The sequence below is a fragment of the Mustela putorius genome, unplaced genomic scaffold, assembly GCF_011764305.1.
Source record: "Mustela putorius furo isolate JIRA1106 unplaced genomic scaffold, ASM1176430v1.1 tig00537291_pilon_pilon_pilon, whole genome shotgun sequence".
Classification (NCBI taxonomy): Eukaryota; Metazoa; Chordata; class Mammalia; order Carnivora; family Mustelidae; genus Mustela; species Mustela putorius.
The window spans coordinates 939,497-965,390 of NW_025422429.1; the positions used below are offsets into that span (position 1 = coordinate 939,497).

The 25,894-nt window shown below is 44.9% G+C and overlaps 1 protein-coding gene across 1 annotated transcript; it reads right to left on the bottom strand.

Moving 5' to 3' along the window:
* Positions 1-467: 467 nt before the first annotated feature.
* LIPM (lipase family member M) lies at positions 468-17,580 on the bottom strand. Its single transcript, XM_004780775.3, has 9 exons — positions 17,183-17,580; positions 14,384-14,501; positions 11,490-11,688; positions 10,553-10,662; positions 8,135-8,271; positions 7,403-7,549; positions 6,107-6,178; positions 4,852-4,923; positions 468-1,298 (listed from the first exon to the last, which is right to left on the bottom strand). Exons 1-9 carry the CDS (start codon positions 17,327-17,329, stop codon positions 1,029-1,031), a joined length of 1,272 nt encoding a protein of 423 aa, XP_004780832.1. The 5' UTR covers positions 17,330-17,580; the 3' UTR covers positions 468-1,028.
* Positions 17,581-25,894: the final 8,314 nt, after the last annotated feature.

The window sequence follows — 25,894 nt, forward strand, 5'->3', positions numbered from 1 at the left end:
AGTTTGGGCTCTTGTCGAGATCCAAAGACAGAATATGTGACCGTTTGTGTCATTTTGCTCATAACCTTCTAAAGCTTTCTTCCCGGTTTTTAATTTTTGAAGGCAGGAAACAGGGCCAGGCATTGGTAGCCTCAGGCAGTAAATGCTCATATGAGCTTGGACTTGGCACTAGGTACTGAAACATGGTTGTGCTTCATGCAGGGTGTAATGTACTTACTGGAAAAGTCACTGAATATCTTACCAGATCACTTTCTCTGAGACTCAACTCTTAAACTTGGCCCTTTCTAATGATGCTTAAAATATATTTCGTCCATACCGTTCTTTTTCCCTCCCACTCTCTCTCTCTCTCTCTTTCTTACAGCAGCTCAGCTTCGTGGGAGGGTATGTGCTATGGTAAGTGCTGTGAATTGTGTAAGACTGGGGAATCAGACCTGTACCCATGAAACAAATAACACATTACAGGTTAACAATTACAATAATAATAATAATAATAATAATAATAAAGCAGTTCAGCTTCCTGAGGTAGTGTGATGTCTTTATGGCAATAAGGTGAAAGTATCTTCCTTATTGTGTTATAGTTACAACAGTTCTGAGATTTAAGACTTCTGCCTCTGTCCCAATCCATCCCTTTTCTTGACTGTTCCCAAAATATGGCTTCTAGAAAAAAATTAACATTGTAAAGGGGTCTGCATGAATGACATATAGCTAATGTCCTAGCTAATTAGTCCTAGCTAATTTCTAGTTATCAGGTAAGACCAACTCTTCAGGATGGCAGAATGTAAAATAACACGTGAAACCTATGTTCACCCAAATCAAATTTTAATTAGTTGGAAAAATTTAAATGTCCGTTTTAGTGTCATGTGTACTCTAGCTTCGCCCTCCCTTCTCCACTACTCCCTGACCTCCCTGACCCTCCCCCACCCCCATATGGGAGGTTTCCAGTTCTTAAAATCGTGAAAGTCCTCCAATCAGGGACCACCCCCCACCCCACCCCCTGGCCACCCAAGACTCGTCAGTATCAAGATGTTTCACAGGCTGACCCCGCATGTTCCCTGGGAGAAGCTGGTGTCCTCCTGCTTCATCAGATGTATGATCTCGTTGTACACACGGTGAGGGGCGTCCAAGCCCCAGATGAAATCCACATGTGCCCATTCCGGAATGTGCTTATGGTAGATGAGATTCGTCACCTCGGAGAGCAGCGTCTTCATGTCCTCTGGATTTGAAAGCCAGTCCTGACCCCCGGACCACATTGCAGTGGGGACCGTCATGTCTCCGACTTTGTACCTTATGGGAGTTGGCTAGAAAAAAAGGAATGGTTTTTTAGCTATCGATAACATGTGGGCCACAACTTCTATTTTAAGCCAACTAAGTCAAAATATGCCGTGTGTTGTGCAGAAAGACACATGGGTGCTGCAGCCAAAGGGGACTGCATTTAGAGTGTCTGTTCAGCCCCTACTTGGAGGTACAGTTGGTTAGCCTCAGTTTCTTCATCTGTAAAATGGGGATAACACTTGTAACCACTTACAAAGTTAAGTGACAAACCATGTAAGTGACCTTCCACCTTAAGCATGAATTTTCAATTCATTTTCTCCCTATTAGTAAATATTTAACACATACGTTGGCTTTGGAAGATAATGTTCCTGTCCTTTTAAAGGCTGATTTCACAAATTTCAGAGGGGTCAGAAGGAGAGATATTCTCGAGAGAAAGGCAAGAGATTGGAGCCCCGAGAAGGTCGCTAAGTCTTCACAGAGACTTTCTGGGAGAGCAAAGAGGCCTTGAGGCAGTCCAAGCTCAAAACCTGGGGAAGTCAATGGCACTAGAACTAGGGTTGTTTGAGCCTGGGGTTTGGGGGAAAAGTAACAATTATACTTTTGCTCCAGTCCCTGTCACCTGAAGAAAGGTATGTAGGATTCCAAACTGATGATCTCTCTTATTCAAATGGTGCTTCTTGATCAGACCAGCTGGCTGAGCTCCTCTGATCAGCATCCTTAGATTAGAGCTGAGCTCTAATCAAGCATCCAGAACTTTCCACAGTAAAGCTGAGCCCCAATTCTTCTCAGAAAATCCACCATGGAGCCAAGGGCTTCAACCCAGGAGTCCTGGTTGACTCTCTAAGAATTTTGAGTTCTAACCTGAGATTGTGATTTGCAATAAGGAGTATATATTTGCACTTTATCCCCATTTCTGGCACAGAATTCTTTACTCTTGGATTTTACCCAGTGATGAGAGTTAGTAAGTGTCTTTTCTTAAGTCAGTGAGGTGGCTTTTGGACTTGAGGTAAGGATGGGGGCCATTGGAGCCAAGTGGAGCCAGTGGAGCCAAGCCTGTGAATGGAGGGTTAGAACTTTCAGGGCTGCCCCCAGCCTCTAGGGAGAGGAGGACGCTGGACATTGAGTTCAATCGCCAATGGCCAATAACTGAATCAATCATGCCTATGTGATAAAAGCCTCTATAAAAACCCTCAACAAGGTTGGGGAGCTTCCAGGCTGGCGAACACATGGAGATTTGGGGAAAGCCGTGGGCTGGGAGAGAGCTGGAAACTCCTTGCCCTTCCTCCATACCTTGTCCCCTGTAATTATTCCTTCTGGCTGCTCCTCAGTTACGGTCTTTTGTCATAAAGGGGTGATCTAGGAAGCAAAATGTCTCTCTGAGTTCTGCGAGCCAACCTGGCAAATTAATAGAACCCAAGGAGAGGGCTGTTAGAATTTTTCAGAATTTTTCTGACCTGTGGGTCAGAAGCACAAGAAGAACCTAGACTTGAGACCGGTGTGTGAACTGGAGGGCAGTCTTAGCACACCAAGTCCTTACTCTGACACTCTCTCCAGGTAGTGTCAGGATTGAGGTAGATAGCAGGTCACCCAGCTGGGGTATGGAGACTTGCCTGTCTGCGGTGTGTGGGGGGAGGAAATCTCCCCATGCCCCCCTCCCCCACAGAGATGATCAAAGTCACCTTTCATGCTCTAAATTAGATATGAAAACTTGGTGCATTCCACGGCACAAGTCATATATATTTTTTATTTTACAGGCACCTGAATTCAGGTCGAACTCTAAGGTGCTGCGATTCTAGAATGCCTTTTTTTGCATGCGTGTTTTCTTTTTCTTTCCTGGGGCCTACGTTGTGTGAGCTGCTCTCTCTAGAGTTTAAAACGTTAATGTTGGTCATTGAAAACCATCTTGGAGCCGGAATGCTTTCTCCAAAGACATGTTTTAGGAAATGGCGAAGAAGGACCTAATAAAAAGTAGCAGATGGGGGCGCCTGGGTGGCTCAGTGGGTCATGATCTCAGGGTCCTGGGATCGAGCCCCACATTGGACTCTCTGCTCCACAGGGAGCCTGCTTCCCCTCTCTCTCTGCCTGCCTCTCTGCCTACATGTGATCTCTTCTGTCAAATAAATAAATAAAATCTTAAAGAAAAAAAAAGTAGCAGATGCCTGTGACTTAGAGTTTGCTAGTCAGGGCACTCCCCAGTCTATCCCATTTCCTAGGCTTTTGGATCTAGACTGATGGACGGGAGTGGATATTATGTATGATCCAAGATTCTCAGAGGTTGGCCTCTGTCTGCTGGGCTCCCTCTAGCTTGATGTTCCTATGGTCAGAATTTCTTTGCGTTCACACACAAGATAACCAATGATCTTCAGTGGGGATCTTCTGCTCAGAAGAGCATAACTCTCCCTTCTGACTCTCCACACCTGTTCATTTTTTCTAGAGCATTGGCTGTGCATTTTCTTTTTTTTTTTTTAAGATTTTACTTATTTATTTGACAGACAGAGATCACAAGTATGCAGAGAGAGAGAGAGAGAGGAGGAAGCAGACCCCCGCCAAGCAGAGAGTCCGATGAGGAATTCGATCCCAAGACCCCGAGATCATGACCTGAGCCAAAGACAGAGGCTTAACCCACTGAGCCACCCAGATGCCCAGCTGTGCATTTTCTTAGATAATGTAATAACTTTTCATACTTCTCACTTGCAAATGACAGATGTGTTAAAAGTGTGACCAGCAAAACTCTTAAGGAAAATCTAATCCTGGGGGAACCTGGGTGGCTCAGTCAGTTAAGCGTCTGCCTTCAGCTCAGGTCAGGATCCCAGGGTCCTGGAATGGAGCCCTGCATTGGGCTCCCTGCTCAACGGGGAATCTGCTTCTCTCTCTGCTTCTCCTTCTGCTTGTACTCTCTCTATGTCACATAAATAAATATCTTTTTAAAAAGATTATCTAGTCCAATTAATCATCATCATCATCATCATCATCATCTTTTAAGTAGGCTGCATACCGAGCATGGAGCCCCATGCTGGGCTTGAACTCATGACCCTGAGATCAAGACCTGAGCTGAGTTCAAGAGTTGGATGCTTAACCGACTCAGCCACCCAGGCACCCCAGTCCAATAATTTTTAAAGATAAAGACATCAGGATCAGCAGAATGAAAGCAGCCTATCCATGACCCCACAGATGAGAGACGGAAGCAGGACTCACAAGCAACCCTTACTTGCTCTTTTATGGGCCATGAAGGAAACTCACCCCTGCCATCCTCATTCCTGGTTTTATTTTTTATTTTCATTTCTTGATCCTAAAAGGGTCCTTCTAGCAACCACCACAGCCTACACTCTTCCCTTCACTAGATCTATGTCCTCTTACTCCTCAGAAGCCCAAGGGCCCTGTTCATGGTGGCAGACTCATCAGGAAAGTTCTCCTGATGAGAACTTTAGGAAAGCAGGAAGCCTATCGTAGAAGCTGGGAGCTTCTCTCTTTTCAAATGGAGTCAAGCCCGAACTCGTATTTTTATTCCCGCTTCTACAGAAAACCGTCGTTATCACTTCCCTCCCTTTTATTTCAGGAGGATGTGTTCGATTTTCATACCTGATTGCCCTTCTCCAGATTTTTGGTCTCGCTCCCCCAGTCATATGCCCGGAGTTCCCCAGAATTCATTGCCTAAAAGGAGACAGATGGACATGGTCTTCAAACGCTTCCCTGGATAAGGGTGGCGGGAGGGGCGTGCAGGTGCTAAGCCAGGGGAGGGCAAAATCTGAGGCTGCCCTTCCCTTCAGTGTTAGGAGAATCTTCGAGAAAGCATCTGGGCAAGAGAGTAAGGCCCTTTTGGGAAGAAAGCTGCACTGGAGATGCTCTTGCCACCTTGTCCTTCAAATCCAGAAAGTGCATCCCTACCGTGGTCCACGACAGGTGGCTGTCCTGCACACCTCCACGGATTGCGACGGGAGAACGCCCACTAGAGCCCTTCCGTGCGGTGATCCCAGGAGAAGGTGACCGGAATTTCATCCAGGGCAGACTTCTTCGTTCCTTTTGATTGTAAGGTCTCCCTCCCCATTTACACGCACACACTCACACACACATAGAACCACAACCTTAGAGGAACAATTTAACTAGGCTCTAAATCCTCAGAGCAAACCGGACTGATATTTGTGATTTTTAAATTTCACCCTCAGTATTCTTGAATTCGGAGCCCTCCGGGTTTTGTTCAACGAGATTATGGCTGGAGTAGATGAGGACCCAAGGTTAGCTGTGTTCTGGCTCTCTATCTTTATCTCCATCCTTATTTCCACAGCAAATCGGCCACCCTTCAATATCGTCTATAAGGAGCGAGATTAGGCACAGTGCTTCCTTATAGTGACACAGGAATTAGCCTCCGCACGGTCCCTGAATGCATCCTGGGTGATCCGAGAGGGGCTCGTGGCCCCCAGAGACAGAGACAGTGACTGGTGATCAGTGATTGGGGGTGAAGTCTGCAGCACGAAGTTCTCCTCTGAATTAGGTTCTCCTCTGAATTGTGCCGGAGGAGCCCAGAAAAAGAACGGAAACGTGATCTCCGGCCTCCTCTGTGAGGTGACTAGAGGCAGAGGAAGGTCTCACTTGGACCACCTGAAGTCACACTCTCAAGGTCCACTGAGGATTCCTTGGGCCAACCCTCCCCTCCCTGCCACTATCTCCTGAAAAGAGATTCAGGGTTCTGGATCATGGTGGCAACAGCATTGACAAGATCATATTCTATCCAGAAATAAATGTGAAATAAACCTTGGCTGTCAAGAGACAAGCTTTGAGTGCCCTAGACAATGTATGCAGAGACCCGCGGCAAAGACGACGGAGTTAGCCTTCCTACCTGGCTCCAGTGCAGGATATTTTGCACGGATGTTCCTGCCAGCGTATGAGCGACGTACACATTTGCTCGGCTCTGTAACAGAACACAAGTGGTTCGTAGGGCATGGGAAACCCACAAGACGTGTGCCTTGGCCAGACCACGTCTGCAGGGTGTTAGACTAAGAAACGGGAATATCATCAAGTTATCAGCAATTATTCACAGAACAGTAATATACACATGTGTGTAAATAAAAATGCCACTGAGTGTGTCCCAGGACACCTGTATTTGTCATCTCAGAAGAGTTGCTCTTTAGACAACTGATTTCTTTAAAAAAAAAAAAAAAAAAAACACCTTGTCAGAATAAGTAAGGACAAGGGAACTAAACTGGATTCAAATCCCACCTCTGCCATTCTCTGTTTAGGTCGATTTGGGAGTAGTGGAATTCATGAGATCTCGGGACACTCGTCTATGAGAGGGGGCTACTGATGACTCCTGTCTCATAGGATTGTTAACAGAGAAGCACTCAGCCCGGCACATAACAAATGCTTATCAAACAGTAGCGATTGGTCATATTATTATATAAAAAAGAAAAAAAAAATTCTGGAGTGAAAGATGTGTTCCTCCAGCTTCTAGAGAAGCTGCTGGTAGATAGCAGCCCACTGCTAGGCTTCCTTGGGGGGCCACCCCACGTGCAGAAAGCTGCCCTGCCCAGGGTCTCCCCTGGCGACATCTGTAGCAAATGACAGGTTGAGGTGAGAGTATAGAGACCGACCCTCTCACTCTAACTTGGGACAGCTTGGAAGGGTCACCCCACCTTCACATCCAGCTGCATCACAGCTTGATGTTTTCCACCTACCGAATCCTGCTTCCTTCCCTTCCCTAGCATCATTCCAAGGGTATAACCCCAAATCGCTGTGCACACTATTTTTTTGCCCCCAAGTGTGCTTTCTGAGGAAGCCTCACAGTGACCCCCTGATGAAGGCTATGCCAAAGCTCAAATGAAGCTCTGGGATGTCCCATGAATTGACAAATTAGAAGGACCCAAGAAGAAAGATGAGTTCCACGATGCCCGGCAGCTCTCTCTTTTGCATACGGTCACCTCATGTAGTAAAGGGGCTTTCCATCCACCATCTATGACGTCTATGTCTAGCAATGCCCTCATGCCAGCCTCGACTCAGCGTTGAAGTATTTTCCGCACGTGAGTATGATTTGAAGAAGACGCGGTACGTCTCCCCTGGCATTAGCTCACTCTCAGGAGGTGAGACTCACTCCTCGTTTTGCTTTGGAAAACTAAGAATGGATGAGGTTCCCATTTACCATGTTCATGTTGTTCGTATTAAATCCTCCCATTAGTAACATGACGTTGCTACAAATCTGATCCATAATTATCTGACCACACAGGTAAATAGCAAGGTGTCTGAAGAATCTGGTCTGGTACAGAAATTCCTTCTTGCCAAACAGTCCCTGTTAAAAAACGACATGGAATCGTAGTTGTTACGTTACAGTGAAAAAGAAGTGTATCTAGTTTAAGAGCATACAGACCTTCCAAAACTGATAATGGAGTCATGTCCCCAATAAGCCCATTCTAAGTTGCAAATATTGGTAAGTCAAAACCTGGGAACTGTGGCTGCTGCCTACCTCATGAGAGAGGTTTGTCTCCAATATCACTAGCCCAGGAAAACTTCAACATTCAGGGGTGCCTGGGTGGCTCAGTGGGTTAAAGCCTCTGCCTTTGGCTCGGGTTGTGATCTCAGGGTCCTGGGATCGAACCCTGGATCGGGCTCTCTGCTTGGTGGGGAGCCTGCTTCCCCCTCTCTCTCTGCCTGCCTTTGCCTACTCTCTGTCAAATAAATAAATACAATCTTTTAAAAAAATCTTAAAAAAAATTCTAAGTATGATTTCTGCTAAAAGTGTATCACTTTTGCACCATCATTAAGTCAGAAGGCCATGAAGTCAAGCTATTGTGAGTTGGGGGTGTTTGTATGTCTTAGCGAGTTGGGTTGGAGGACACGTCTATGCACACAAGGAATTATCTGAGGAGTCACGTACCTTGATCATCATATCCGGAAGCAACAAAAATTTGGTACTAGGGCCTTTTGCATGTTTAACAGTGGCTATGGGCGCTAATGCAAAATACATTTTGATTTTCTGAGCCAACTCTGGCATGGTGGAAAAAGCAATAAAGCCTATAAGAGAAGAGACAGGTCAGTGTGGATACTGTGTATCCTAGAATCCATAAGATGATAATTGTACTCTTATCAAGTTATTTCAGTAACTATGAGTGATTGTATCTTAATTGTCCTAGGAAAGTTTGAGCTCCTTGATGGGGAAAACACCAGCAGCCATACACCTCAGTGTTCCCTACAACACCTGGCATCTACCTTCTAGCTAGTAGGTTCTCCCTGCATTATTGAATTAAACTATTGAGTCTAATGGTACAGACTTTGAGAAAACATATATTCAGAGAAGTAACTGTGTGCTGGACACTTTTCAGGGCACTTTTGTGGTTCTTACCTCATTGAATTCTTAGACTCTCGTGAGGTACTTTTAACAGATCTCTACTTCACAGTGAATGAAATTGAGAATTAGAGAACTTGCCTATTTATCAGTATGAAGCAGGTTCTGTAGTATAATGGGGGTTGGGATAGTAGGATTTCCGCTGGCCTCCTTGATGCCTACATTTTCTGGAACCCTAACTGTACCATGATCTAATAGACAAGCTATCTACTGAACTGGGTCCCAGCTCCTATTTTTGTCATAGACCAGGTCTGGGACCCTGGCTAAATCAGTCTGTGCCTCAGTTTTTATGTCTGTGAAAGTCTCTGAGTTACCAGCATGTGGGGACCATCTCTGTGGAGCCTTGGTGAGAAAAAAAAAGGCTATCACATAAAGCCACAGCTTGGTCACTGTATTTGAAATACTCTACCTCTGTGAACTCCCTGTCTAGGCTGTATTTGCAGCTTGAGGGGGAGGGGAGCTGGGCAGAGGAAGACCTGTATCACGTGACTTCCTCCAGTTCCCGGAGGTGAGTGAGTATTCCTGAAGAAAGTGTCCTCCCACACTGTTCTCTCCACGTGATCAGGCTTGGCAGCCACATGCAAAGGCAGGCCCAAGAGTGACTCATTCCTCTTGCCCTCCCAGCCGCACCATCAGTAGGACTGGGTTGGAACGCCATTAAACTCTATTCCTGCTGCATTGTGACCCTATTAGAACTCCCCTTGAATGTCAAGTTTGAGAACTCTAGCTGACTTCTCCCAGCGATACTTTTTCTTTATGCAAACCTAGTATAAGTCCTCCATCTAAGCAGCTCCGTGGTTGACAACCAGAAGAATCCTATTATGCTTTTTTGTTCCCTTTCTCGTCTCGAAAGGGCATTTGGTTCATCATCAGCACCTTTGTCTTAATGTCAAGCTGGACAATTTGAATGTAGAGCAAAGAGAACCTCAGAGGCCTCTGGCCATTCGAGCGGAAGCATGTATTAACACCCCAAATTGCTTTCTGTGAGGGGTGTGGCAAGACGTGTCATTCCCAGAGTCAGTTCATGGTATTGGAAAATCCAGAGAGGAAAATGTGAAAGGTGGACCCTTTTTGCTCACCAGAGAGCATCAAATAAAAATAAGCCCACTGAACTCCTGCCCTGAGTTCCAGGGAGGGTGTGCTCCCCTGTCTCCTCAGAATCCCATTCCTTGGCCGTCCCCTTTGGGTTTGGCTCAGGGTGAAGGCAAAGAGTGCTCTCTGCCCTCGCAGGAGAGCCTTCTCCTCATGGCACACACTGCATCCCTCCTTGTCCCGGTCTAAGCCAAACACACTTTTCCTGCGGGCTTTGATCTGAGAGAGAGCCAGAGGACATAGCCTCCACTCCTGTCTCCCTGGCAATGACCTGTACTCAGCAGAGGCCGTGAGTTACGGTTTCTCACAAATTCACCAAAAGCAGAAGGACAACAGCATGAAATTCCAGACATTGGCTATAGAAGGGAAGGAAAAAGACTTGAATGGAATCCTCCAGCTGCCCTGTCTGTTGTGTAATAATCATTCTTACTGTTTAATGGGATTGAGTGCGCTGTCTGGGCCAGAAACTGCACTTAGATTTGTGTCTTAGACAAAACCCTTGCCTCACAGAGAGGATCCACATTGTTCCTGAACTTCGAACACCTCTGACTCCCCTACAAGGAAGTTACTCTCTTCATGTTGTGGATGAGGAAACTGGGACCACAGGTGTTGGACAAATCACTCAAGGACATTCACCTAAGATATGGTAGAGCCAGATGTGATCTAATCCTACATCTGCCTGCCGCCAGAGTCCTTGCCCCTTCTGCTCCTTCAGTCCCTGGCTTCCACAGTCCCAGAAGAGTCACCGAAGAAGACAGAGCCAGAGATGAGAGAAGGTCGGGTGCCAGACCCCAGGCACTGCCGAGCACCATACGCCCATGTCCCTGACTATACAAACCTGCTCTCCATTGAACCTACCCATGGTGGTGCCCTGTGAGTAGCCGACATAATAGATCTTTTCCTGGCCAGTTTTCTGCAAAATAAAGTTTATGACTGCAGGAAGGTCAAACCTAGCCATCTCATCATAACTATAAAGGGGAAAAGACAAAGTTACATGAAAAATTATAATCAGAAACAATGAAAGAAGCCCCTGGGGTTTACAAACAAGCCCCCAAGTCATCAGCCCCACTAGCTTGTGACCATGCCCCTCAGGATGGACTTGTTTCACCCCTGTGACACATGGGGGTCTCTGGGCTCACAGACCACTTGCACTATTTGCATCCTGCTGTTTTCTCCAGGTAGTATCACAGAGCGATATCATCCTCAATGAATATATACTGAGCACGTGATCTGCCTCCTTGTAGAAATGTCCTGCTATATAGTTATTGGAACAACACCCGGCCTTACGGATTCATTTATATGGAAAGGATTAAAAATGCCGCAGGGCCCTTCTCTGATATAGGTTGAAATAAAGAGCAGGTTAAATGCCGATAAGTAATTTACACAAAAACATTAAAAGCTGTGAGATATGTATTAGCCAAATTAATAATCCCTAGGGCTTACTAGTTTCCCTGATATCTCTAATGTTGCCTGATCTCATTGCTTTCTGGGGGTACAAGTCCTTGTCATTATTCGGGGGTGGGGGAGTTTGTTCCAGGATATGCATTTACAAGGACATGGACCTACACACCTTCTCTCAACTACCTGACACCAACTACCATTATTAGCCAGGCCTATTAGGCAGGCCCATTCTTCTATTGGGGAAACCCATCCTCCCCACTACTTCCCCCAAATTAAAACAACTGGGGGCTCTCTACCAAGATGGTGCATCCAAAGTAAATTATCCAAATGCTAGAAGTCCTATTCTTTACCCGGTTCTCCCCAAGACATCCGTGTCCGCCTCCACCCGGTATACCTGAAAGCCCAGAACTCATCTTGGTCTACGGAGAGGGTCTTGTGTTTCCGAGACCAGGTGTTCCCCCTGCTGTTCCCCAGCCACACGTCAAAACCGGCATCTGCCAAAATGAAGCCCAGGCTGTTGTTGGGCAGGTTGGAGATCCAGTTGCTGGCGTCCCCAAGCAGGCCGTGCTGCAGGAACACCACCGGCCTCGGTCCTATGTGCAAGAGAATTTCAGCCATTAGACATGTTCTCCAACTTCCTTGTTACCCTCTCGTGTGCAAGCGCCTTCAAGTTCAACAGAACCGTGTTCAAATTTTGATTTAGCTGTTTGCTAGATTGATTATATTAGTTGGTCACTTAACCTGTCTGTGTCTCAATTTCTTTACCAGAAAAACGGGATTTTTGTTAAGACTAGGTAAAATAGTGCACAGGGAGCAGATACGACGATGCCTGGTGTAGAGAAACGATTGGTAGAGTTCGGGTTCAATTGTTGTATTTCTGTAGTTCTTACTCTCACTCGGTGTGTCTGGGCTGAGGATATTGGAAGTGCCCAGGAAACAGCATAGTCTAATAATTAAGGTAATTATAAATATAATGATATATTACATAATTACATATGTATATATAATCATATTATAAAATTATATATATATGTATTTGCCATAGGTATCATATGTATAATGATTTAATGATTACAGGCCCTTCATGTCAAAAAAAAATTCACAAGCCACCTGAAGGAGCTCCCCATTGCTCAAATATGGGAAAATTTGAGATTCAAAATAAATAATGATAGCAATAAATCATATCCCAGTGAATAAGTTAAGAATGTGTGAGTCTAGGGGCACTTGGGTGGCTCAGTCGGTTAAGTGTTGACTCTTAACTTTGACTCAGGTCATGATCTCGGGGTCAGGGTCTCGGGGACCCATGATCGCTTGTGCCCCTGACTCTTTAAAAATATCAAGGTCAAAAGAGACAAAACTTGAGAAATTTGTTTCAGTTCATAAAGGAGACAAAAAGTCATGAAGACTAAATGTAGCATATGACCTTGGATAAGACAACTGACCAGAAGGAAGATCAAATACAAAGGACTTTGGTATAACTGAAAATGTATGAATATGGGCTATGCAGTAGCTACTAATATCCATAAGTGTTAATTTCCTGATTTCTTGATAGATGTATTGTGATGATAAAAGAGAACATCCATCCTTCTTTTTAGTGAAAGGGATCAGGATAGGACCCAGCCTACTGGGTGATTTTCTCCTTGAAGAGGTTAAATGGGAGGTGCAGGAAAAATACTGGCCACTAGAGGGGAGTATTCTGCACCAACTGGATCCAAAGGGCAGATGGATCCGTGTGTTGAACTCCCTGACTCTGGGGGTTTTGAGAGAACTGTATAAGTAAACAGGATATGAGAACAGTCTCCATCCACGAATAGGGGTGCAGGTGACCCATGAGTTCCGACACCGCTACAGTCGCTTGATTGCTTGGAAAAGCTGTGCCTTGCTTACCTCCTACGATTTGCTGGGCTCAGCAAAAAGTTCTTTTTGCATCTCCAGGCTCTCTGTTTATTTGTATAAAATTCATTCGTTCATTCATTCCACACAGATTTATTGGCATCTAGAATGTGCATGGCATTCTTTTAGGCACTGGCTGTATAGTTTTCAATAAAATTGATAAAGTCCCAGCTTCCAGGGAGTTTACATTTTGGTTGCGAGAGACAGATAATAAACCAGCAAATTATCTATTATACTAGGGGGTAAGCGCTGTAGGGAATGTAGGCAGGATAAGAGGCCAGACCCTAGTAGGTGGCAAGGGGCTGCTTCAAACGCACCAAGGTTGGAGCAGGCTGGACTTATAGAAAGCACAGCTGTGCAGGAGGTATATTAGAAAAAAAAAAAAAAAGCTGGTTTTCAAAGAGCTGCACACGTATAAATTAGAATAAAACAGAACCCTGAAGCTCCTTTACACCAAAGAGGATAGCCTTCGCCGGCAGTCTCAGGTCTTAATTAAGGACGTGGGCTAGAGTGGCAGACAGGTCTTGATTTGAACACAAGTTTTGCAATATTCTAGCAAGTGCTAGCATAGGCCTTCTGGGCAAGTTACTTAAACTCTCTGAAGAGCCAGTCACTTCAGATTATTGTGAAAGTTAAGAAAGACTAATGCAATTAAAGCACACGGCATCCTAGCTGCTGTTTGCAAAGAACACAGTATGAAGCTGTATTATCTGGACTCATGGTAAATATTATAGTTGCTGCTATAAACGTCGAGCTAAAGAATTCAAAGAACTCGAGCACACTTTCGTTGGTAATGAATGTGACTATTTTTAAAAAGCCAGCAGTAGCTGAAAATCTCATACAAAAGATAAATGTAATTTCATGAAAAAATATATCAAAAAATTAAAAATGTGTATCTATTGTCCGATTTCTTAAACAAAAACAAAAGCAAAAACAAACAAAAAAACAACCTCAGCGAAAAGCTGGCAACATCCCAAATACTTGAAATGCTTTTCGGATAGGGAATACAGAGTACGCGTGGTGGGTGCCATATTGCAGTTTGCATTCTCCATGAGCAAGGGTTGGTATGGTCTGTTCAAGAGACCATCAGTGGATATTCTAGAATATCTGTATAAGAGGGGTTGGGAATGGGTCAAGAAATGGGCTTTTCTTGAAGGTCTTTTTTTTTTTTTTTTTCAAAGCAGACACTATGTTTCTTTGAGATCATTGGGGATATTTGGGATAACTGCGGTGGTGGTGATGAGGAGAATGGGGGGGTGAAGTTATCTTTTGGCACAAACAGTGGGTTCCAGTCTATAACAAGAGTCCAAACTCCCCTCGACACACTCTAACCACAAGGAAATCATTACTATAGAGAAGGCTGCCATGTTGGGATGGTATGTGGTTGAACTATACCTGTCTTTTTAAGTTGCGCAGGGCCTTGAGGAATTCTGTTAACAGAAAGGATGTACCCATCTTCTGTCACAACTTCGTACTCCTCACAAGGATAACCTTGATGTCGGATGATTTCGCTCTAAGGAAAAAGCAGTGTCTTTTGAGTTCAGTTCTGTATGGCTATACTCTCAATGATCCAAAAGTAAAACAGAGATTCCTTGACTCTGGAAGATAAAGAAAGGAGTCCCTTCTTTTCCCCATTTACTGATGTTATCTTAGAAGAACTAACCAGCCCTCTCTAGTATTTATTTTCTTTGCCTTTAATGTAGAGAATGGACTAGAATGTGGTTCTCAAAGTGTGGGCCCTGGACCAAAGGGATTGAATTGGAAACTCTGAGGAGAGGTCCCAGCAATTTGTGTTTTAACAAATGCCTTTGGACATTCTGATTCACTCTAATGTTTAAGAACCACTACACCAGAACCCTGATTTCAAAGCCTGGGTACATGCTGAAATTTTCTGGGGACACTTAGAGGTATAGTTTCCTAGGCTCACTTCAGATATGGGACCAGATAATTGCAATGAAGTCAACAAGGCGTTCTTCCCAGGACAGCTTCAGAGAACCTTCAGGCCACGTGTTCCCTGTGGCTCTTTTCACCTCTAAGAAACACAGGCTTAAGAACAGGAGCTCTTAACATTTTTAGGTCAGGGAGCCCTCAGGGCATTTGAGGAGACCGATAAAAATGGATACACACATGGACAAGGGGACTTTTTTTTTTTTTGGACACATTTTTGGATCGCCTTTTAGGGGTTCCTGATTCCTGGTTGCCTATATGTTGACCCCTGTTAAAGGACCCCTACTCTACACAGATATCACACGTAGAAACTCTGTAAAACAGGAAGCTTCAGAAATCTCCTCAGTAGCCTCCCTATTACTGCCCACCCTCATCGCCCAGAGTGGGGTATCACTTCTCTCAGCTTTAACAGGACCGTGAGGAGAAAGCCAGGTGTGAAATGCCCAGTGTAGTGCCTGGGGAAAGGGGGCATAGTAGTTAAGAGAAAGGCCCTTGAGGTCCCCTGCTTGAGTTTTATTCCCGGTTCTAACACTAATACACAAAGCAGCTGTGTGATCTTGGAAAAATTACTTAACCTGTCCCTGTTCTTTAATTTGCTCATCTGCAAATCAGCTATACCCACGGTCTTTACTCCCTGGGGTTCTGGCAAGGAATGTGAAGAGATAATGCATCTAGAATGCTCACTAGGTTACCTGGCACGTAGTAGGTATTCAATGAGCGATAGTGACTACTAGAATTAAAAATCACTCCCACCTTCCCAAGTCACTCCCATTCAGTGGCAGACTTCTGCTTAAGAGATCTTTTTCCAGAAAAACTTCCCTGAATTCCCTGGATTAGGTCCCCCTCTTCTTTATTTTCATCTTTGATTTCACAGCTATCCTAATTAGTAATGGAGGGTCTATTTTCCTGCTGGACTGGAAGTTCTGAACTTGCGTCTTTTGGCGTTCGTAGATGTCTCTGGAACATCACTGACTAGCACATTAACAAGGGATTGCTAGGTGCTCAATTAACACTAGCTAGAAAGACTCAAGCAAGAAGCCAGTTGTAACCCCAAATACAGGCTAGATTATATCCATATAAATCAATCTACAGAATCAAATCCATTTAGGATCTGAACAGCTCGTATTCTATACATCGAATGTACACCAGTAATTATATGGATTTCCTATTTTACTTTGCCTCTCCAGGCGTAAACACTCAATGGCAGAGTCTGACTCAGTGGGTTTTGGTGTTAGGGTTCCTGAAGCCCCAACAACGCCCAGTGCTCGGCACACCCAGTGGGTGAGGCTTGGGGAGACCGGTTCTGCCTCCAGTCGAAGACATTGCCTCCATGCAGTAGCTCAGCGGAATGTGTGTAGGATCCTCCCAGGGCCGGCAAGCTGGTGGGAGCCTCTTCTCACCCGGGAGGATTGATTGCACGTTGGTTACAATTATGAGCTTTGTGTCCAGGCAGGCCCAGATCTAAACTGTGGCTCTTCTACCTGCCGGTGGTACGGCCTATCTGAAGTTGCTTACAGCTCCTTGTTCTCAGGTCCTTGGTTTTGAAAAATGGGGATGATCTCACCCACTGATTGGGCCGTACCTCGACAGCTTTTGATCACTGTGTCTGCCATGCGGTGAGTCTAACTCTATGGCAGGCTTTCCTAAACTCAACACAGAACTTGAACATAAGCCCAACACTCTGGATTACCTAAAAGGACCTTGCATCATTCATGAGTCTTACGTACATGAGGCCCTCTCTAGATTTCACCAAGGCTCCCTTCTTGCCAGTTGACTGAGGTCCCAGTCCGAAAGAGGGTACGAAGAATGGATGCTTCTAGAAGCTGGTGTCCTGACAGTAAGCGGGGAGGACTGAGCCCTTTCTAATATGGGAGCAAAAAGGATAGGAGTAAAAATCACAGGTGGAGTGGAATTGCACAGGGTCTGGGTGTGGCTTAAGATACCACGATGATTTCTGTGCTCCTAGAATGAACTGAAGAATCCAAGAAAATTTTACATTGTGCTTGGGGCGAAGGGATTAAGTCATTCCCCTGAGTCTACCAAATTTCTTCAAGGAGGATGAAGGCTATTGACACATACCCAGGTTAGCATTCCTCCCAGTACAACATGCTTATTTATGTCTATGCTCTGCTAGCAAAAATCACCACCACATAGAAATATAATATATAATGCAGATAATACACAGATGCAAAAGTAAGTATGTGAGCCACTTCCTTTCCCCCCAAACACAGAAAAACTCCAACTTACAATATTCATGAATGCTTCTGGATCCACAGCTTTCGTTGGCATACATCCTGAATTCACATCTCTTTGGAGCAAATATGCCACCAGAATCAGAAGCCACATCTCCATTCTGTGGGAGACAATCCACACGCCTGACAAGATCCTTGACATGATCCAACATCTGCATTTATTGATTTTTTTCTTTTCCTGGCAATGTCACAACTCAATCCTAACGTCAGCACGATCTACAGCTTTAAAAGCTTTCCTACATGTTCCATCCAGGATTCTTCCCCCAAATTTGGAAGCAAATCCAACAAGCTTGGTGGACAGGGAAGAAAGAGCTGGAAGCAGAATGGAAACGTGGCCCAGGATGTCTCAATGCCACCAGCCCCTCCCACTCCTCCCAGAACGCACAGTCACCAGCCCTCAACTTCTAGCTGGGTAGAACCTTCTTTCATACTGCCTGGAGAGATGCGCATATGAGACAGCCCATAAAACCCTTGTTCTTCTTCCATAAGGAAACAGGAACCCCAGGGAAGACCATTTTTTCTTTTTTCTTTTTCCCTTGTTTTTGTCTTTCTTTGGAGAGTGGAAAGATACAGAGTCTGCAGAAAACTTTGCAAGCTTCTATAGTCACATTCAAAGACTTCAATGATCAGTCTTTTTTTTTTTTTTAAAGATTTTATTTATTTATTTATTTGTTTGACAGAAAGAGACAGTGAGAGAGGGAACATAAGCAGGGGGAGTAGGAGAGGGAGAGGGAGAAAGAGGCTTCCTGAAGGGTAGGGAGCCCAATGCGGGCTGGATCCCAGGACCCTGGAACCATGACTTGAGCCGAAGGCAGAAGCTTTGCTGACTGAGCCACCCAGACACCGCCCCCACCGCTAGTCCTTTAACTGCAGATCAGTGAGTTGGTAAGTAGTTTTATTTAACATGTCAAGGAATGATGGGACATTTTCTCATCTTAGCAATGGGTGAGATCATCGATTAGAAGAAAATGAATCTTCCACATTTAAGCCATTTCTCTGTGGCTCGACTAAACAGACACACGCAAAAAGGGTTTTATTCTGGGTTATAATCATGAGCTAATGCCGAGAGGTTCCTGAGACAAATACCTGGCAATTAAATCACCTGCAATAACTCAGCTGAGTTGCAGCCTAGTTATTTTCACGACCGGAATGTCCCAATCGGATCAACCCTGGGGTGGTGCGAGCACTTCCTTACCCTACTGCTATTGAAGTAGGCCAGAAGGACAGACTCAACTGTCATTGTGAGTAAAGAGTGTGTTAGAATTTAAGAAAATAAAAGAATACAAAACCAACCATTATTGGAAGGGACATATTTCTTTGTTTAGGGAGATGGACGAACCATGAGAGACTCTGGACTCCGGGAACCAGAGGGTTACGGTGGGGGGAGGGGTGAGCGGGGTGGGTGGGGGATGGGGAACCGAGTGATGGTATTAAGGAGGGCACACGTGGTGATGAGCCCTGCGTGTTACAGGCAGCTGATGAATCGTTGATCACTTCATCAAAAGCTAAAAAAAAAATGAACTGAGCCAACAGCAGCCACACTAACTTAGAGACGCCTGGAATGTGGTTGGTGAAGGAGCCGAGGCTAGAACAGGACCTGCGAGTCCCTGAGAACGGACGGCCCACGGTCTGGGCCTCGCCCGTGCTGGGCTGGTGGCAGAAGGGTGATGACGCAAGCCTGAGGCTCTTATCTGGACCCATCTCAGCGTTCCCACCGCGCGGATCTGATGCTTGCTTCTGACCTAGTTCAGAAGAGCAGGGACGTCTGTCCAACAAGGCAGAGAGCCTTATGTCCTCAGTCCCCACTGAGCCTGCTCTGAGCTTCTGCAAAGTGAGGCTTTTGAAGGGAACTTTGGCTCCCATCACTGATATCTTGGAGTTTTTAATGTTAGAAAGCTAGAAAAAAAACAACAACCCAGAAAATCACATTCGGCTTTTTTTTTTTTTTAAGAAAACCGTGAAGACTCGCCCAACGTTACCTCTGTAGATTGTGGCAACTCGAATACCAAAAATTCAGGAGCTTTAATTCATTGGTTAGTGTTATTACTACATGGAAAAGAAAATGTGACATTTCAGTGTCCATGTCCCCATTCGAGTATAGAGCCTTACCAGCGTCAGAAGAAATGGCATCAATCTCTGGAAACTATCTCTTTAAAACTTTTCTCCTGGGTTTGAGATTCGAGATTATTCTCAATGATTTCATTATAAATTTGGGAAACATAATCTACTCACATTTGCTCCAATATATTCAGGTAAGATCAACGCCCACATTGGAGTAATAAACTTGTGAAAATTATATGGATTTGTTAATAAAAGAATTGATGCCATTTAAACTGCTCAGTTCAGAAAGAATGCCATTTGGGGTGGTTTTGTTTTCAGCCTTTCTGAGCCATGCCCTCCTTAGGTGAGGGCATAATACAGAGAAAGTACAGTTCGATTTGGCTATCAAGTTCTTGGGTGACTTTATGAGCTCCCAACTGTCCTTTTGGAAGCATGAAAGTGACATTCTAAGACCAGCTCAAGGAGATAAATTTTGAACAAACATGAAATAAGTTCATTTCTTCCCCACTCCAGAATTTTAACTACCTTAGCAACTTTCAAGCCATTGGAAGCATCAGAAGAATTATAAACAGAATGGGGGTCCAGATGTGCCAACAAACTTGACCTCCAGCTGGGAAGTGTTTCTCTCGAGAGCTTTATCTGTAAAGGCTTCTATCAGGGAACTCTTGTCATCTTTTAAAATGGCTTTTTTATCGTGTCCATACCTAAAGATGGAGGGTCTGAAAGACCCCGGTATCTCAAAACTAGGAAAATGGATCTCCCCTAATGTTCATGATGTAGAAATCAATTCAGTATCAAAATGACATAAAAGCAACTGGTCCAATAGGGCAGAGGTTAAAGAAAAGCTTTCTAAGAACAAAGTGAATGAAGAATCAGCATGTAGCCTTACCCCAAGTTGTACTGCATGTTAAAACTATAAGAAACAAAACAGAGGTGCCTGGGTGGCTCCATAGGTTAAGCCTCTGCCTTGGGCTCAGGTCATGATTTCAGGGTCCTGGGATCGAGTCCTGCATTGGGCTGCCTGCTCAGTGAGGAGCCTGCTTCTTCCTCTCCCTCTGCCTGCTGCTCCCCCTTCTTGGGCTCTCTCTCCCTTTCTGTCAAAATTAAAACAACAACAACAACAACAACAAAAACTCTCTCTCTCCCTATCTCTGTCTCTCAAATAAGTAAATAATATCTTTAAAAAAAAAAAACCCTTAAAAATAAAACAAACAAAATGGGACAAAATCCCCCAAACAGAAAACAAATAGTAACATGAGAGTAAGAAAAACAAAGGCAAATTGAAAAAGCCCCTTCAGCTGGGAGAGAAGTTCTCTCTTCTGCTTGAGTTGTGTGTGAAAAGGGTCTTGACTTAGCACTGTGCTCGCCTGACACTGAATTGAGTTTTATTAAAACAGTTCCTTTAGGTCGTCTAAGCTGAAGCTGGAGGCCAGTCGGGCCTGGGCACCAGAATCTAATGAAAGTACCAGTCAGTGCTCTGGGCAGACTCCCTTTGCCATCAAATGACAGGAACTTCTATGCTGACTCAGACTTTGGCCTGACCTCTTCCTTTATCACCAAGACTTATCTCGAAGGACACCCCAGCCCTTTAGGTAAATGGCCTTTCGGTTTATCCGCCCTCCCGGTGTGTCAGACATGCCTGAAAACACAGGATCCTCATTTTGAGACCACTTGAAACAGGACTGCGGGGCGCCTGGATGGCTCAGTCGGTTGGGCATCTGCCTTGGGCTCAGGTCATGACCTCAGGGTCCTGGGAATAGAACCCCGTGTCAAGCTCCCTGCTCAGCAGAGAGTCTGCTTCTCCCTTTCCCTCTCCCCCAAGGCATGTGCACTCTCTCTTGCTTTCAAATAAATAAATAAAATCTTTAAGAAAACATGATTGCAGAATAAGACAATGGAATGTGCTTAGGTGTGTGTTAGGCGTAAGGAAGACTACAGGGTTTTAAAATAACAATTGCACAATATCATGGTAGCTGGGCGGAAAGAAGGCAGAGCCTCAAATGTGGGTTCATCCCCTTTTTTCAAAGCTCTATTTGTATATTTATTTGATATATAGAGAGAGAGGGTGGTTGGAGAAGCGGAGGGAGAGGGAGAATGCCCAGCAGACTCCCCGCTGCTCACCCAGACCTAGACGGGTCTTGATCTCAGGACCCTGAGGTCATGACATGAGCCTAAACAGAGTGGGACAGTCAACGCACTGAGCCACCCAGGTGCCTCAGGGTAGGTTAATTTCTAAAACCAAGTAGTCATACCCTAAAAAAAGATTCCTTCAGCTTTTGTCTATCCGAAGGATGACTTTGCTGAGAAAGCATTCTCCATTGGAAGCATCTTAAGCTCTTTGAGTATCTCATCCCACTCTTCCTGGGCTGCGGTGTCTCTGCTAAGACCTACACTGACGGCTCTGTGGGGGCTCCTTTGTATCAGAGAATTGTTTTCCTCTTGCTGCTTTTAAAATTCTCTTTTGTCTCTAATTTTAGACAGTTTTATTACAATGTATCTTGGGGAAGATCGTTTTGGATTGAAATTTTGGAGTGACCTCTGAGCTCTGTGAACCTGCATATCCATCTCTCTCCCTAGATTTGGGAAATTCTCCACCAGTTTTTCTTTAAATAAGCATTCTGTGCCTTCCCTTCTTCTCCTTCGTGGACTCCAGCAGTACAGATGCTGTTTCTATAAATCCCATATGCTTTCTTCATTCCTTTTCATTCTTCTCTTTGTTTTTTTAGCTTTTGTTTCTCATGATTGGATAATTTCAATTGACCTGTTTGCAAGCTCATGGCTTCATTTTTTCATTTAAGTCTTCGTTCAAATTCTCTGTTGAGTTCTCAATTTAGCCATTGTATTCTTTAGCCCCAAATTTCTATTTGGTTTTATTTTTTATATATATTTTCTATCTTTGGTTAAACTTTCCATTGTGTTCTCGTATTGTTTTCCTGAGACCTTTAAATCGTTACCTGTGTACTTTCAGCCCTCTGAGTAGCTATAGAAGAAGCATTTTGAACTCTTTGTCAGGCAATTTCTGGATCTCTGTTTCTTTGGGGCCGGTTCCTGGAGGTATGCCTTATGCTTTTGCTAGAGTCATGTTTCCCTCATTCTTTGTGATTACCATAGTGTGGAACAGGTGTCTGTATTTGAAGATACGGTCACCTCATTCAGACTTGATGAGCTGATTTTGGTGAGGGAAACCTTTTGTCTGTGGGTGGGAGCATGCTGTGGCCTGCTGTGATACAAGGTCTAATGGCACAGGGTGCCAAATGCAGGGCTGGGTGTCAGTGCCAGGTCCAGAGGGGAAGGAGGTCTTTTTGACTCAGGCTGCCGAGGTCCATTGCATCAACAACTCTGTGGCCCTTAGTGATAGAAAGAAAAACTGGTCCTCAGTAGGCCCAGCAGCTGGGAATCAGGGTAGGCAGCCGTGGGGGCTGACGCTGGTGTTACGTACCCACTGGGCTGTTAGTTGCGGGAGTCAAGTATAGACACGCTTATAGTGGCGGTTGTAGGGCAAGTGGCAAGGACTGGACACAGCCGTGGGCACACTGGCAGCTGCCGGGGTCCTTGGCTGTCCGTGTGTACTCTTATGACCGCCATCTCCCACTGGGCATGTGCAAGGCTGTGGCAGTCCGTGACCCGAGTCAGGCTGGTAGTGCTGTGGCGGTCCGTGACCCGAGTCAGGCTGGTAGTGCGCAAGTATAGAGTGAGGGACTAGGCGGCTGCTGTGGCAGAGGTGGAGGAGGGCGGGAGAGAGGTGTCTAGGGAGGGGAGTGGAGAGGGAAGGGGAGCAGGGACTGGGGCGGGGGAGTGGAGGGCAGCAGGGTTTTGGGAGGCTTGTATCTGGGATGTACATGGAGCAAACCTAGTGAAATCAGCAGGGGTCTGTGGGGGCTGTGCTGGCCACTGGCATCTTTCTTCCTTTCCTTCCTACTTCTTTCTCTCTTTTTAATTTTTATTTCTTTGAGAGAGGGAGAGAGAGATCATGAGCGGGGAGGAAGGGCAGAAGGAGAGGAGGAAACAGGCTCCCCACTGAGCTGGGAGCCGGATGTGGGACTCCACCCCAGGACCCTGAGAGCATGACCTGAGCCGAAGGCAGACACTTCACCACCTGAGTCCCCCTGCTGCCCCCAGCCACTGATTTCTTGAGTGGGAAAAGTTGCTGGGTTTGTCCATAGAACAGGTCGCTGGGTACCATGGTGGCTCCTGCCTTGTGGCCATCATTCGTGGCCCCTGTAACTTCGTTGTTCCTAGCTGTCCCTAAGTGTCTCAGCTTTGCCAAATGGGTGGGGTGAAACTAAAGCAGGTCTTTGATGTGGTGTCCTGAAAGGCTGGGGAAGCTCCCCACTTACCACCTCTTCCTTTCTCAGCAAGGGGCACTCTCTCAGCTGGGGAGCTCCAGTTTGACACCAGACAACTGGCTCCAGGGCTGGAGGGATGCTGGTAAAATGAGGCTGTCTTCCTTTATTCCTGGGTGGGTTACTGTCAGAGTATTTGCTACACTGTGTCGCTGAGATTCTTTAGGTGGACTCTGACAGCTCCTAGAGCTCTTTTATTTGTGGATGGTTATCTAATGGTTGATCTTTGTGGGTGGGGTTGGAAGCTGGCGGGTGTCCTACGCTTACTGTATGTGTAACTTTCTGCAACTTTCTTACCCTTGCTGGGACTCAGTGTCACTTTATTTTGTTGTTGTTGTTGTTAAAGAGTGAGAGCACAAGGGAGGGGCAGAGAGAATCTCAAGCAGATCCAACGCCCAGATGCAGGGCTCGATCTCATGACCCTGGGATCACCACGTGAGCCAAAATCAAGGGTCAGACCCTCAACTCTCTGAGCCACCCAGGCGTCCCCCATTTTGTACCATGTGAATAGTAATGCCCCTTCTTCCCAGGCTGCTGTGTGGGTTAAGCGGGTATGAAGGCAATGCCTGATGCAGAGCAGGAAATGAGCACATCTCAGCGAGTTTGCTTCTTGTGGGTCATGGTAGTCGTTGGGCTGGCTAGCTGCTCCTCACCGTGGCCTCCTGCTGGCTGAGTTGATGTTAGACCATAAGCCAGTATCTCCATTAACCAAGGAAACTAGAATCATTCAGTGTGGAGAGCCGAGGTTATACCCCCTGCAGATGGGTCTACGTCTGATTCCTGACTCCGTCCCTTCCAGCTCTGTGATCTTTGTGAAGCCCCTTAGCTCTCCCTGGCTCAGTAAACTATGACATCACCATGATAAATGGGAAAATGTATACAAATGGAATAAGCCCATGTGGGTGCTTAAGACATCGAACTTTCTTTCCCTGTTTCTTTCCTTCTTGTAGGGTCCTGTGAAAGAGACCCCAGCTGGGTGGCTTAAGTTTTCACATTTACTTCTAACCCAAGATGAATCCAGCCCGATGTTTGTTAGAGCTTCTGACATTACAGAGTTCAACTTCCTGACTTTTGTTCCAAAATGATATAATCTGCATCCTGCATCTTTGCGGTGAAACTTCAAAACACTATACAGCACATAGAATGAGATGTACATCGTACTTTTCTTCCTGGAGTTAATTCTCACTAATAGCTTGATATGTAACCTTCAAGATGCTTTTTATATGTTTACACATACATGTAATTATACATTCACAGACAAATGCATGTAACTTTATATATGTGAATAAATAAATTTGTTTATATAAATTGTGTTTATCTCCATATTTCTATATAGCTTTGAAATTTTCTGTCAGGGACGCCTGGGTGGCTCAGTAGGTTAAGTGAACCACTCTTGGTTTCAGCTCAGGTCATGGTCTCAGGGTCATGGGGTCAAGCCCCATGTGGGGCTTGGAGCCTGCTTCAGATTCTCCCTCTCTTCCCCTCCCTCTGCTCCCCCCCCCAAAAAAAAACAAAGAAAAGAAAAAACAAAGGAACTTTGTCATATAAAAAGGCCTTTTCATTTCAATATTTTAAATTTGTTTCTTTCGATTTCACTACCGCAAAAAGCCACATTGTAGGTATCAAGATATAACGATGTACCAACCATTCTTTATAGAGGACTAACTTCCTTCCGCTTGTAATATTTATTTATTACAAACAATACCATACCTTCATATCTACATATAGTGTACACATATGAGAGTATTTTTATGGGGTGGATTTAAGGTGGGGAATACGAGCTCAAAGGTTATGCAGTTTCTACATTTTCAGAGCTACTGCTAAATTTCCCCCAAAGGACTGACCCAGGGTAAGTTCTGCTAATAGGGTGTGAGCATGATTATTCCTCCCCATCCTCCTTCATCAGTTCCACATTCCATAAATCTCTTTATTTTTGCCAATCTGATACTGTAATTTTTCTTTGTGTTCTACTGAGTTATGACTGACTTGGACAATTTTCCTGTGCTCTGGCTCTTTGATTTTTCTTTACGAATCGCTCTTTCAAAATATTAGCCTATTTTCTCTGCCTTTTGAAAATGATTTGTTGGGTTTTTCATTTTTTTATGAATATTGACCTTTAGTTTTTACATGTATTACAAATATTTTTTCTTTTTCCTCTTTTATACAATTTTGATTATGGTGCCTTTCTTTAGCTCCTTTTTCATTTTACATAAATGTTAACATGTTACTGCTCCTTTTTCATTTTACAGAAATGTTAACATGTTACAGAGTTAAGACTCTTGAGGGTTTTATTTTGGGCTTCC

Coding starts and splice junctions, on each gene's coding strand:
- LIPM (XM_004780775.3), bottom strand. CDS start 17,329: ATGTCAAGGATCTTGTCAGGCGTGTGGATTGTCTCCCACAGAATGGAG. Junction 14,502..17,182: donor CAGAAGCATTCATGAATATT/GTAAGTTGGAGT, acceptor CTTTTTCCTTAG/AGCGAAATCATCCGACATCA. Junction 11,689..14,383: donor TGCGCAACTTAAAAAGACAG/GTATAGTTCAAC, acceptor TCTTGCACATAG/GACCGAGGCCGGTGGTGTTC.